Raw genomic sequence first — 12758 nt, forward strand, 5'->3', positions numbered from 1 at the left:
TCACCTTCGCTCTTGGGGCCTCTCTCTTCTGACCTTGCTCTTCCATCATGGCTGCTGTTCCTCTGCTAGAAAGCTCTTCCCCCTGCCCTTCACCTAGCTAAGCCCCAACCGTCTGATCACACTTAGGCCCCTCCTGTCCTTACCTCAGCCTGTCCCTTCCCTTCATTGCCTTCATCACAGTTGGGGGTGTGTATGTGAGTACACGTGCCTCCCACTGGGCCCAGAACTGCTAAGGGTACAGATCAGGTTGGTTTGTTTTCACTTGTTTGGTCTGCGCCTGGCACACTGAGTTCCACGTAGGAAGTGCTCGGTCATCTTTGATTGAATGACCACCAGCTCCTTGCCATCAAGTATAATAAGGGGGGTGGCAGGGGACTAGCAGCTCCAAGCACTGGCGCCACAATAGAGGACAACCATAGTGTGGCCCCCAAATGTGCCAGGTGGTGTGGGGTTGGGACACGGTGGCAAGTCTTCTTTGCCAGGTGTGGGGAGGTGGGAGAAAGGGGTCCTGCAGGACTTCCCAGAAGAGTTGAAGCTCCAGATGAGAATGTGAGATCAGAAAGAGGGTCAAACGAGGACCATTCCTCTACCCCTCCCTTTCTCCTGCCCTTCTGCCTGCCCCTGTGACAGCTTTTTCTCGTCTTGTCCCAGAGTTAACCCAGGACACGGCCTACAGCAGTGAGACTGAGGTAGAGGAAAGAGAAACCACTAGAAAGTGCTGCCCCATGTCTCCTGTCCATTTCCTGCCCTGTACCCATTCCCGGGGCCCCACGCCGGCTCCTGCAGAGAAAGAGCCCGGAGTGATGGTGAAGGGAAGACACTAAGGAGTTGTTGCGTTATGGGCAACCTTTCTGCCCCAGCATTTGCTTTCCTTATTAAAAGCGGTGAAGGTCTGTGGCAGAACATGGGAAGCGCTGTGCTGTCTGCAATGCCCCCGGTGAAAGGGCAGGAGGCTTCAGAAGGGCTGGTCTGGAAGAAGACAGATAAGTCCCACCAGAACATAATAGGCCCTGTGGCTCAGAGTCATTCAGATGTCCCTTCATGCCCCTTCCCAGAAGGGGAAGTAGGACCCCGGATGCACCAGGAGGAACCTCCAACTACATTTTCCTGTAGTAACTGTGCTGCACAAACTGGTTGTGGTCAGTAGAGTATCATGCTATGGATCAGCTATGGATTGAAACAGGCCATAACCACCATTTGTGAAATTGTTACTAAAAAAAATACTTTTTAACTTTCAAGCAACAGATTTATAACTACAGTTATTGAATATCTACTAGGTGTCAAGCACTGTGCTAATCACTTTACATGTGTTGTTATTGCATTTCATCCTTCTGACAACACTGAGGGAGATAGGCCCATTTTACAAATGAGTAAACTGAGGGTTAGAGGTTAAGTAACTTTCCTAAGGTCATACAGTTAGTAGGTGGTAGCTGTGGGACTCAGACCCACTTTAAACAATCATGATGCACTTTTAAGCATAACTGTATCTTAAATTAGGGACGGCATGTACCTAGATACCTCAAGGCCTTGTCCCATCTCATTTTTATCACTCAGTCTTCCATCACCACACATTTGTTTACCCTTTTTGAAAGCACTTTTTTCCTTTGAGCGTTTCTCTCATTTCCTAAGGTGAATCATATTCACATTATTTGTAAACAGATACGTGGTCAGTATTCACTGATACTATAAATGTTAACTCCCGCCATGACCGTGAGAAGATTCACAGGTCAGATTCAGTTTGCATTTTGAACTCTCCTAATCTTCTTTTTTCTATAACCCATTTCTATTTAAAATTTTATTTCCTATCGAAAGGAAGAAGATTTCTCTCCCCAAGTCAGCTGTAGTCTGCCTCTGGCTCCGACACCTTCCCAGCCTTGAAAAAGCAACGCTGCATCTTTTTGAAAAGCTCATTTCCACCGAGAGAAATTCTCTGAGAAGGGTCGAATGCTTCGTGAAAGATTCATTGCTGGTACGTGGAGGACTTTGAGGAGGGGAAAAATCCTTAAAGAAGATGCTGGATATCGTTTCATTTAGTCAGAGCAAGGGAAAGAAATGCAGGTGTCCCCAAAATGTATACACACTTTGAGTAATTATTAATTCCAACAGGTTAAATCTGGAAAGAAAGAAACATCAATTGAACTATCAAAAAATGTATGTGTGTACATTTTTTGGGACACCCTACATAAACAAAAGAGCAATTGACACTTTTTAAAATAACGATGTATTTACATTTTATTTTTAAAATATATAACATAGGGGTCTTTTCTGCATATTTAGAGCATATATCAAAAATAGGGAGAGATACAAGGTTTACTGGATTGTCACACCTTATATGGCGTATTTCTAAGGCCTGACATGTGGACAGCAAACTTGTTTGTAACAGCATTTCTATTTCCACGTGAAAAATAAGTTTTAAAAAAATGAAGATTTTTAAGAACCGGGGGAGGAATCACTTAACAAAGAACAACATTCAAAAATAAACTTTTAGCCCTTCACTAGAGGAGAAATAAAATACTCAAGAGAAACAAAACAAAACCCCAGAAAAATGGTTACAACAACAAAAACAACGAAGAGTTTTCTAAGTTTTCTTTTGGCGTAAGGCTGTCAGCCCTGAAGCCTGTCTCCCTTGTTCTCAGGGCCTCTCAGGCCTGGGAGGTCAGAGGTCAGAGGTCAGGGGCTGGGGGCATGGCTCCAGGCAGTCATCAGAACCTGCCTGGCGCGGATTCCCTCTGGAGGCAGCTCCAGAATAAAGACCAGTGCACCCCAAACTACAAGAAGGTGCCGTGCTCCTGGGGTGGCTGTCTTTACGGGAACCTCAGTGGCTCTAACATGCTTTCCCACTGCCTTTGGTAACCTGGGGGAGATACAGCCCAGAAATTTCCTCCTTTTGTACAGATGGGGAAAATTAGCTCAGAGAGAGATGGTAAACAGTCAGATCTAAGCTGGTGGCAGAGAGAGTGTTGCTCCTTCCCAGGAAGCTGAGACTTGGGAGGCATGAAGCTCTGTGCGTGGAGTGCTCTGAGGTTGCCTGAGTTTACACAGCCCCCATCTCCCAGGTACCTTCTATTTGTTTAATTTGGTTGGAACTTCCTGTTTTCTTTCTTTTTCTTTCAAATTGGAGGCTGCGTAAGAGAATCATAATTGAATCAGTTGCTCCCTTTCTATATCCAGTTTCCCCGTTTAAGTCTCTATCGTCACTTGCCAGTGTGCATGTGTGACTGCCCGTGGCCAAGCTGCCTTTGTCCTATGTCCTGGGCTCCTCTCTGCCTTCACATCCTGGGTCCTCCCGCTGGCTGTGAATAGTGTTGCAGTTGTCAGTAGCCATGCTGCTTTCACCCACAAGTTAGGTGAGCCAAATTGAACCCAACTGATTTAGAAATTTATATTGTTTGATGGGGGGAAAAAAGAAAGAAGGAAAGAAGAGAGGTATAAAAACTGAGAGAGCCCTGGCTGGTATGGCTCAGCTGGTTGGGAGTCGTCCCCTGCACCTGGAGGTTGCCAGTTTGATTCCCGGGGCAGAGGCCCTGGTTGCAGGCTCAGTCCCCCATAGGAGGTGTGCAGGAGGTAGCCAATTGATGTTCCGTTCTCTCATCAACGTTTCTCTCTCTCTCCCCCCTGTCCCTTCCTGTCTCTTGAAAAGTCAATAAACTGATCTTTAAAAAAATGCTTAAAAAAAAGAAAAGAAAACCAACTCTTTGACTTAAAAAGAAAAAAAGACTAAGGGTGCCCAAAGAGCGGCTTGTTTGTTTTTTTAAGGGATCTCACCATTCAGAAGAGTTGCATATTAAGATGAGAAATAAAAACGTGCCTTATATAAAAATAATTACAATAAAATTCAAAATAAACAAGGGTTTTAAGAGGCCCCAGCATTCCATTCCATGCATTACCTTTATTATCCGGGAAATCTCTGTATTTCTAACATAAGCAAACGTGCTATAATTTAATTTTCTCTGGTCCTTTTTCAGTGGCTGTTTCCTTGCTTTCAAGTTCTTTATTAAATTTCTTTGTCTTCTCTCTGTAGAAAAATTCCAGCTCCATTGACTTTTCTGATTTGGTTTGAATCTGCAGCCTTCCATTGGTCCTTGTGGTTCTTCTCTGAACCTTCTCCATGTCCCTCTTACCTGTGGCCATTGGGCCTGGGCAATACTTCGGTACACACATGATATTGCTGCAAATGAGGGAGAGAGAAAGCAGGCACTCCTATTGAACACTACACTGTATAATCTTCTGTCTCCAGTTTATAGTTAAAATAATCTTCCCCAGTGCAACAGCTTCGAAGTCAGTTGATGTACAAAAGCATTTATCAGGATCATGTGTGTGGAGATTCTGAGCTCCCATTATGGTTAAAGGGAGATTCCAGAGGGTGTTATTTGGTTTAATTTATTGTGGCATTGGCAGGATGTGACCTCTCTGTGCCTTATGGTTCAAGGAGGTAATTACAGTACAGAGCTGATTGGTGGGGGCTGCTCTCCTCACCCATCCTGGGCCTGCAATGCCCGAAAACCAAGCAGGCTGGAGTAAGCCTGTGACGTGGCTGAGTGATTAGAAGGGTAACCTGGAAACTTGCTTCCTAATTGCATCATCTGATTTATTTATCGCGGCCCAGTATCTTGGTGCAGTGACAGGCCAGTGCAGGAGTATCAGAGACCTGGACGGCTCAGATAGTGCGGGACTGCTGCACTTTCCTCCAGAAGAAACGTGATGCCTATTGCATTAGAGTTGAATTCTGAGAGTAATTAAAGTGTGATGGTCTACATAACTTGTGTTTTATATGGAGCATTGTTAATTATGTTTCCATCTCTTGGGACTACCCAGAGTTAGCCCTGGAAATTCTATAGTTGCCAAGATGTTGCCAAAAAAAAAGTGAGGTACAGGTCACACAAAGTGAAATGATCTCCCCAAATGTTTTTTCGCTCTCAGGGACTCAGAGGCCTGGTATTTTCTATTAAGACTGTGAATAATAAGGCAGTAATCTAATATCACCTGAATTCTGAATGCACATTTATACACATATATGACTTCTAAAATAAAATAAATTTACTTTTGAGACTCACCCTTAGGCTTCCAGTGGCTGGGCCACCCCCAAGCACATGTCCACTTGTCACATTTTGTGGCTTCTAAATAAACCAAGGTGTTAAATTTAGTTTGTCATTTACTGTGCACACCGACACTTTTTAAAGGAACGGAACAGGCACTAGAAGACCATAATCCATAGGTTCAGATCTGACCTTAAAAACTGATACCACCAAATGCAGTGAGAGCCACTTGGTAATTATGCAGCTTTCTTGACTGGTTTATACTCCACATTTGAATGAAAAGTGCTGGCTGAGTCGCAGGGTGGCACTGTGCTTGGCTGCCCTGCTGCACGCCAAGGCCAGGAGGTGCCCTGGTTTCCATGCCCTCCCATTCTCTCTTCTTTAGCAGACCTCACGTGCCACCTGCCCCTCAGGCTGAGTCAAAAGGAGCAGCTCCTTCACCTTCACAGGACAGACTTGCCCACGAAAGAGCAGGGCGCATGGGAGGCTGGAGAGGGAGAGGGGAAAAGGAGACGGGGGTGAGTTTTGGTTTTGTTCATTCAGATTTTAAATAAAAAAAACAAACTCCTCATATTCTCTCCTACCTGGAAGTTTTCACAGCTCAATTAAAGTTAGTTCCTTATCTCATCAGGTGTGTCTCAATTAAACTACGGGGGTGGGGGAATTAGTTCTTCATCTAATAAGAGCTTAAGAAGAAAAAAGCATGCAGGTGCCTCTGTGTCTTCCTCGATCACCTATGAGGTAGGATGTGTCCTGGTCTTCATTCTCCAGAGAGCAGTGGTGGCCACTTCAAAAAGAAAAAGAAACTTCCTTTACACAAAATTACAAACACAGTTCCCCTTTAATAAAAGACCATGTTGAAGAATAAGCTCCACATCCTGGGTTATGTCAGTTTTCTGTGCTTGAGTAATTCTTAGTAATGCTCTAGGGCTTTCTTTTCCTGCTTTTCCATTAGTAGTCTCTTAAGCATTTCTTTTCTCAGTTCTTTAATGTGATGCATGTAATTTAAGAAATGCTGAAGCAGAGGGTTTGCAGTGGTGGAATGGGGAAGTGCGCTGGCAGCCAGTGCTTGTGGCTAAAACGTAAAGAATCTGCATCTCAGACAGTAGTTGCACTTTCCAGTGTCGACCTCAGGGGGGCACCAGATCCCCCAGCATTGTTTCTGTAAAGAAAAAGGCAAGTTCTGTTTTCACTGTTGGGGATGGAAAACTTTTCAACCACAGATGAAGGGAGAGACAAATAAAAATAAATAATAAAAACAGGGCAGTGGTCGACCTGGGAGGTCATTGCCACTCAGAGGCTGCGCTGAGAAGCAGCAGGAGGCTGAGGAGCTGTCCCTGCTCAGGCTGCAGGAACTACCTGGGTGGAGGCCACTGGGCCAGGCTAGAAAGGGGCTCTTCAGACTTGAGGGATTTTGTTGAGCATCCAGGACGGCATGCCTGTGTCCTAACGCTCTGAGACCATGGGTAAATTTAAAACACAAAAGTACATTTGGTACTTGTTAAGTTTTTTTGTTTTTTTAAGCCTAGAAATGACAGATTTATCACTAATTAAACAATAATTGTATTATGGAGTACTGAAAAAAAGTTGCTTGTAGTGTAAACAACATCTGGCAAAGATTATAAAGAAAGAATATTTTTCCATCTCAAATTTATTGAAAGAAATTCGAATGTTTTGAAACAAAATAGATCCTAAAATGTAAAAGGGATATTTATAGTTTTATGTTTAGTATTTTGAAATTAGAAAAGAAGAAAATGGCATAATAAAAAAATACATATTTATAAAGGTATCTTATTTTGCATGATAGATGTGAAGGTTTTGTTTAAGTAAATTTTTTTAAAACCAAATTGTTTTTGAACTCAGTAAAGGGTCTTTCTGTTGAATCTTATGAAGAACCCTCTTTTAAGAAGAAAGTTGTTTTTTCAATTGATTTTAGAGAGAAAGAGAGAGAAACATAGATTTGTTATTCCACTTATTTATGCATTCATTGGTTGTTGTTTTTTTAAAATATATCTTTATTGATTTCAGAGAGAGCAAGGAAGGGAGGGGGAGAGAGAAACATCAGTGATAAGAGAGTCATTGATCTGTTGCCTCCTGCACGCCCCCTGCTGGGGATCAAGCCCGAAACCCAGGCATGTGCCCTGACCGAGAATCGAACCGAGATCTCTTGGATCCTAGGTTGATGCTCAGCCACTGAGCCATGCCGGCTGGGTGTCATTGGTTGATTTTTTATGTGCCCTGACTGGGGATCAAACCCGTAACTTTGGCATATCGGAATGATGCTCTAACCAACTGAGCTACCCAGCCAGGATGCAAGTTATTTTTTGATGAATATAGTAACCCTTTAATTTATATACATATATTAACACAAGGGCCTCTTGAAAGAGTCACCTATGTAGTGGGACAGGATTGTTGGTTGGTGGATAAATTGGAGGGAAAGCTTCTAATCAGTCATTTCTTGAGAAAAAAAGATTATTCCTGAGTAAAATATTTAAACTAAGTTAAAATAAACCATGAAAGAGGATCTTTTCCAGGCTTTCTGAGCTTCAGCTTCTTCTCTCTCACCTGCAGTTTCCCTCTTTATTTCTTAGGAAGAAATATCTATGAAGGGTGATAAATAAAAAGGCTTTAGAATTTTTTTTGTTGTTAGCTCTCACCCAGGGATTTTTTTCCCATTGGCTTTTAGAGAGTGTGGCAGGGAGAGAGGGGGACGGTAGAGAGAGAGAGAAATACTGATGTGAGAGAGATTGGTTGCTTCCCGCATGTGCCCCAACCAGGACGGGGGACGGACCTGCAACCGAAGTACAAGCCCTTGACCAGGAATTGAACCCGGAACCCTTAGGTGTAAGGGCTGATGCTCTAACCTCTGAACAACATGGCCAGGGCTTTGTTTGTTTCTTTGTTGCCTTTTTATTTTTTATAAGAGGCATTCAGTTTTGTCTGTAAATTACATCAAATCAGTATAATTTCCCTCTCTGGTGTATATTTGCTTTCTCCCCTCCGGGAGCCATATTCCCTCTCTTGCACGCACGCACACAAAAGGCAAGATTTCTTCCTGGGGATTCTGTTCTTTTGTGTTCTCAGGCCTCTTTCAAGTGGCTTCTAATGATCATTGATGAGCCAGGATGAAAATAACGGTAGACAGTGAGGGCAGAGGGCAAGCGCTGACTTTATTTGTACAGTTCACAGTACAGAGCGACAAGCAGGCCACGCCCGCCCTCTGCCCACAGCGCAGGCCTCGAGACTGCGGCCACTGCCCAGCTCCTCTGTGTTGACTTGGTCTTTCCTTGTTCTGTTGAGGCATGAGGTACGGGAATGAGCGGTCTGAGGAGAGAGAGGAGTAAGCCGTGCAGGCCTGGGTAGCTGTGGGAGATGGGAAGGGGGGCACAGCCAACAGGGCAAGCGGACCCCGAGAGAAGGAAGCCGGAGTCCGGAGCCCTCCCTCAGCACCGGCCGCTCCTCCCCTGACACTCAGTGGACGGCCTGGGCAGTGCGATGGGGGCGAGAAGGGCGAACCTCACGTTTTCGATGGCCTCCCGGTGCCCCCTTTCCTCAGACTTGAAGTAATCTGTACGTGGAAATCGCTAGGCCAGATGGAGGAGATAGGAGCTTGAGAAGGAACAGATTTTGGTAGGATGGAGAAAAATGTACAAACAGATGGACTCCAAGAAAGGTTTTCTTTCTTTCCTCATTTTTATAGGAAAGATTATAGCCTGGGTTGTGGCGCCTCAGAGCCTGGCTGCGGAGTGGCTCGTGGGGTGTTACTTAGGGTCCCATTTTGCCAATCGGACAGGACACAGAGGGTTCGATGTTTGCCTTTTCCCTCACAAGGGTGCTATAAAGGTTCAGGGGGGCGTTATGGTTTCCAAAGAAGCATAAATTAAGACTTTAATTCTATTTGGAGGATTCCCTTGATAGAAAGCAGCTTAAGTTGGCTTTTGTGATTTGATGTCACTGGGACACATGCCTGGCCTCTGAGCAGGCTGGGCTTCAGGAGGGGCTCAGTGACCCTGAAATTATGTGCTTGAGAAGTATGGAGAGTCTCATTTTAAAAACCATCAGTTAAGGCAGAGATGAGAAAGAGCTGTTCACAGCTCTGGGCAGCAGGGAAGACTGGTTTTAAAATAAAAATTTCTGCCACTGCTGTTTCAGCAGGTTCCCCTGCCTCCTGGCATCGTATCTGTTTTTAAGCTAAACGAGTTGTGGAAGCAGGTTGAGAGCAACCGAAGGTCTGAAATATTTGGACAGAAAGGAATTGGCATGGAGAGAGCAGGCAGATTCCACACAGCCTGGAAACATTTGAAACGTTGGATTAAGCTGTTTTGCTAGAAAACACTGCATAAAGGAAAAGTAGGCCCAAGCTCTATTCTTTCAACAAACTGAGTTAGAGTTTTCTTGCTTCCCCTTTGATTTTCATGTAGTCCTGCTCTACACGTTGGGTCATCCTTCCTTTGCCATTTGGAAAACCCGTAATTAGCATTGAGTGATTTTCTACTAGCATCAAATTTATAGAGTGGCTCTGGAGTAGTTAAACCGTTTAGAATAGGAATGGTCCTATTTTACCATTTTAATTTTGGTTTTCTCCCGGTGCATTTTCACGCTCTGCCTCTGGACACATGGTAGTGTTGCTTGGTCTTAATCAGGAGGCACAGTGTCTATATGTGAAACTGGAAAGCTGTTCTGGCAAATTTGATGAATCACTTTCCTTCCAGACATGCAGCTTGCTTTCCCTTCTTGTTTGCTTTTTCCATTATGAATACATAGAAACTTTTATGATATTTTCTGGGCATATATCCAGTGACCTGTTAATAACTTATTATTTACAGTGAAGCTGAGCAGCAGGGAGATTAACTGACTTGCCTGAGATCAAAGCCAAGACATAACCTGCCTCTCTTCTGTTGGACCATGGTTCTGGCAAATTACTTTCTTGAGTACATAATGAATTTATCTGTGAACATTTTTAGTTGGTTTCTTTGAGATAAAAACACATCAGTGAAGCATTATGGAGCATGGGTTACTCAAAGAGTAGAGATTTGTAACTTATAAATCACATTTGTAACTTATAAATCAGATTTCTCTTCAAAAAATTAAAAGGAAATTATCCCATCATTTCACCAAGTGGTGATGCTCTTGCCTGGGGCCCTGTGACAGCCTGTAGTGGCGATGTTTGAACACTAGATGGCGCACGCTCAATGTTACAACTCAAAACACCTGCACAGAACCCACAGGGAAAGGAGCGCCTGTGGAGACAGACACCGTCCTTCCCGCAGCGTGATCCAGGACGTTTGAAGGACAAAGCATACCCTGTTTTCTTTTTTTCCTGTTGGGGGCGTGGGGTTATGAAAAAATATTTCCAAAAGCTAGTCATATCAAGTGTACTACATGATTTGAAGAAATTCTCTCTGGAGCCTAATCCTCTAAAACTTAGGTGCTACTACAAAATTCCTGATTTAGGACACAAGTACCATTTTCATCTGGCCTAATCTCACGCTTTGAGCTCTACCCAAAAAGGTGGAATATGGGTCAGGCCTGCTAAAGCCCGTCAGCCTCTGCTCATTTAAACCACTGGAACTTGTCACAAAAATATTTGTGGAATATTTTCATCATGTGAGATGATGGTATCTTAAATTTTGTATCAACCCACTTTTCATGCTAAATAATTTAAACTGCTAAATTCATGGTGCACTGAGATGCGCATCCTTGAGTCTAACACAGCAGTGGTCACTGCTTTCCGTAGTGTCAAACCTTACGCCCTCATCGCCTGGTGGAAAGGTAGCTGGTCCAGGTCTGCCCTTGAAGTCTTCTAGGCCATGTGAGGAGGTCAGGCACATTACTTAAAACTAGCAAAACAGGAGGCTCTGTCTTCATTGCAGCATGCAGGTAGAAAGTATTTTAAATTTTCCATGATACAGCCCAGCCTGTGTGGTTCGGTGGCTGAGTGTCCACCCATGAACCAGGAGGTCACGGTTCGACTTCCTGGTTTCAGGCTCGATCCCCAGCAGGGGCGTGCAGGAGGCAGCTGATCAATGACTCTCTCTTATCATTGATGTTTCTCTCTCTCTCCCCCTCTCCCTTCCTCTCTCTGACATCAATAAAAGCATATTAAAAAACATTTTTCCACGATACATACTGACTGTTTTTCTGGATCATAGGGACTTACTGTAGAAAATGTGGAACATACATGAATATAAAGAGGAAATCAAGCATGCTTGCAATCCCCTTGCCCAAGGAGAACCTGGGCTTTGTCCGTTTCTTCTAACCCAAAGGACTAGTCCCGTTTTCTAGATCCCAGCAGTTCTACACGACTCATCTGCCTGGTAATAGCAAGTTGTTACTGATGAAATGCTTCTAAAGTTTTGCTTTCTCATGGTCTTTTCCTCCACAGCCTGAAGCAGCCTGCCACCCTGCCATATTCAGAATTGTTGATGAGATGTTCAGGTAAGTGTTGTGTTATTCTGCTAATAATTGGTTTTAAAATGCCCAGTTTCCAAATATAAATAAAAAATTCTGTGGTGGTCTCTGGCTATGTCATGGGGAGATTCATTTCTGATACTATCTTACCACTCTGAGCTTTTTGGTAAAACCCAAATGTCAGTGTATATTTAAAAGCCAGTGCTTAAGAATTAAGATAATTTTCTCTTTTTACCCTTTTAAAATTTTAATAATGTAGAAGGGAGAATTAGATTTGAAATAATTAAATATGTAGGATTTTTCTCAGCTCAAAATAAAGTGTAGCAGTGTACTCCCTTCACCACACGAGGGCTGACCAATCTTTTTAAAGGAGTTTTACAGCTAAGGGAAAACAAGAAGAATAAATAAATGCCATCTTAACAGCTCTTCTGAAAGGTGAAATCAACTGTGCGAGTTATCTTACAACACGTTGATTTTTACTGGGCAAATCTGAGTACTTTCTGGAAACGCATTGGATTTACAGGTGATGAGAGCCCAGAGCAGAGCACTGGACACCAGGTTAGGTGATGGCTGACCGCTGTGGGAGATTGACCCTCTCTGGGAGCTTGTCTCCGGGGAGGGCCTCCAGCCTCTGTGAGGGCTGCTGACCCCCAGGGTGCCCGCTCTCTCCGTTCCACCCCCCTCCACGCAGTGGTAGGGGCTGCAGAGCAGGCAGCAGACACTGGGGAAAGGAATTTTTACAATAGCAAATAACCCAGCACTTGGGTTGGTCTTGAAACACACCAACTTTAAGCTAAATAAGCATAGAAATAAGAAGTCAGAATGCTGTTTTTAGTTTAAAGCTAGCAAAGTCTGAGCTGCTTTTTTGTTTAAACATAAGAAAAGTTGGTTGTGTGGAAATGCAAGGGAAGCAAGCCAGATCCACACAGTCTTGCACCACGTTGGTGGGTGGATTTGACAGAGCCATTTCCCCCTTGGGCAGCTCTTTCTCCACTTGAAAAAGCAAAGGGTCTGCTGCTGCTGCGTGTCTGGGCACACAGTGTGCAGGTATTTGCAAAAAGTGTTCGGGCCCGTGTGGAAGGATGTGCAGTACTTAATTTAAAAACCAAGGATGGGAGTGCTGCATGGTACAGTTGCGAAGTATTTGGTAAAGGGGGGAGAGATTTCTCTGCCTTCTCACGGGACTGGCATCTGATGAGCTGAGATATTGCTGAAGCTTATTGCACAAAAGGAGTGTTTCCACTCTCCCCTCTACAGTCCAGGTTCACGTGTCTAGCAGGTTAATCATTAAGTGCCTGTGATCTGCATTGC

The 12758-nt window shown here is 44.0% G+C and overlaps 1 protein-coding gene across 7 annotated transcripts in view; it reads left to right on the forward strand.

Annotated features, from left to right (window-relative positions):
- The window catches only part of FANCC (FA complementation group C), a 222828-nt gene that overhangs the window by 185416 nt on the left and 24654 nt on the right, over positions 1-12758 (forward strand). For all 7 annotated transcript variants that reach the window (XM_087822607.1, XM_087822608.1, XM_087822612.1 and 4 more), the window contains 2 exons: positions 1813-1969; positions 11422-11474. In XM_087822607.1, the coding sequence (XP_087678733.1) occupies positions 1813-1969; positions 11422-11474 (210 nt within the window). The remainder of the gene's footprint in view (positions 1-1812; positions 1970-11421; positions 11475-12758) is intronic.

Source organism: Miniopterus natalensis, chromosome 12, assembly GCF_054644295.1.
Source record: "Miniopterus natalensis isolate mMinNat1 chromosome 12, mMinNat1.hap1, whole genome shotgun sequence".
NCBI classification, from domain to species: Eukaryota; Metazoa; Chordata; class Mammalia; order Chiroptera; family Miniopteridae; genus Miniopterus; species Miniopterus natalensis.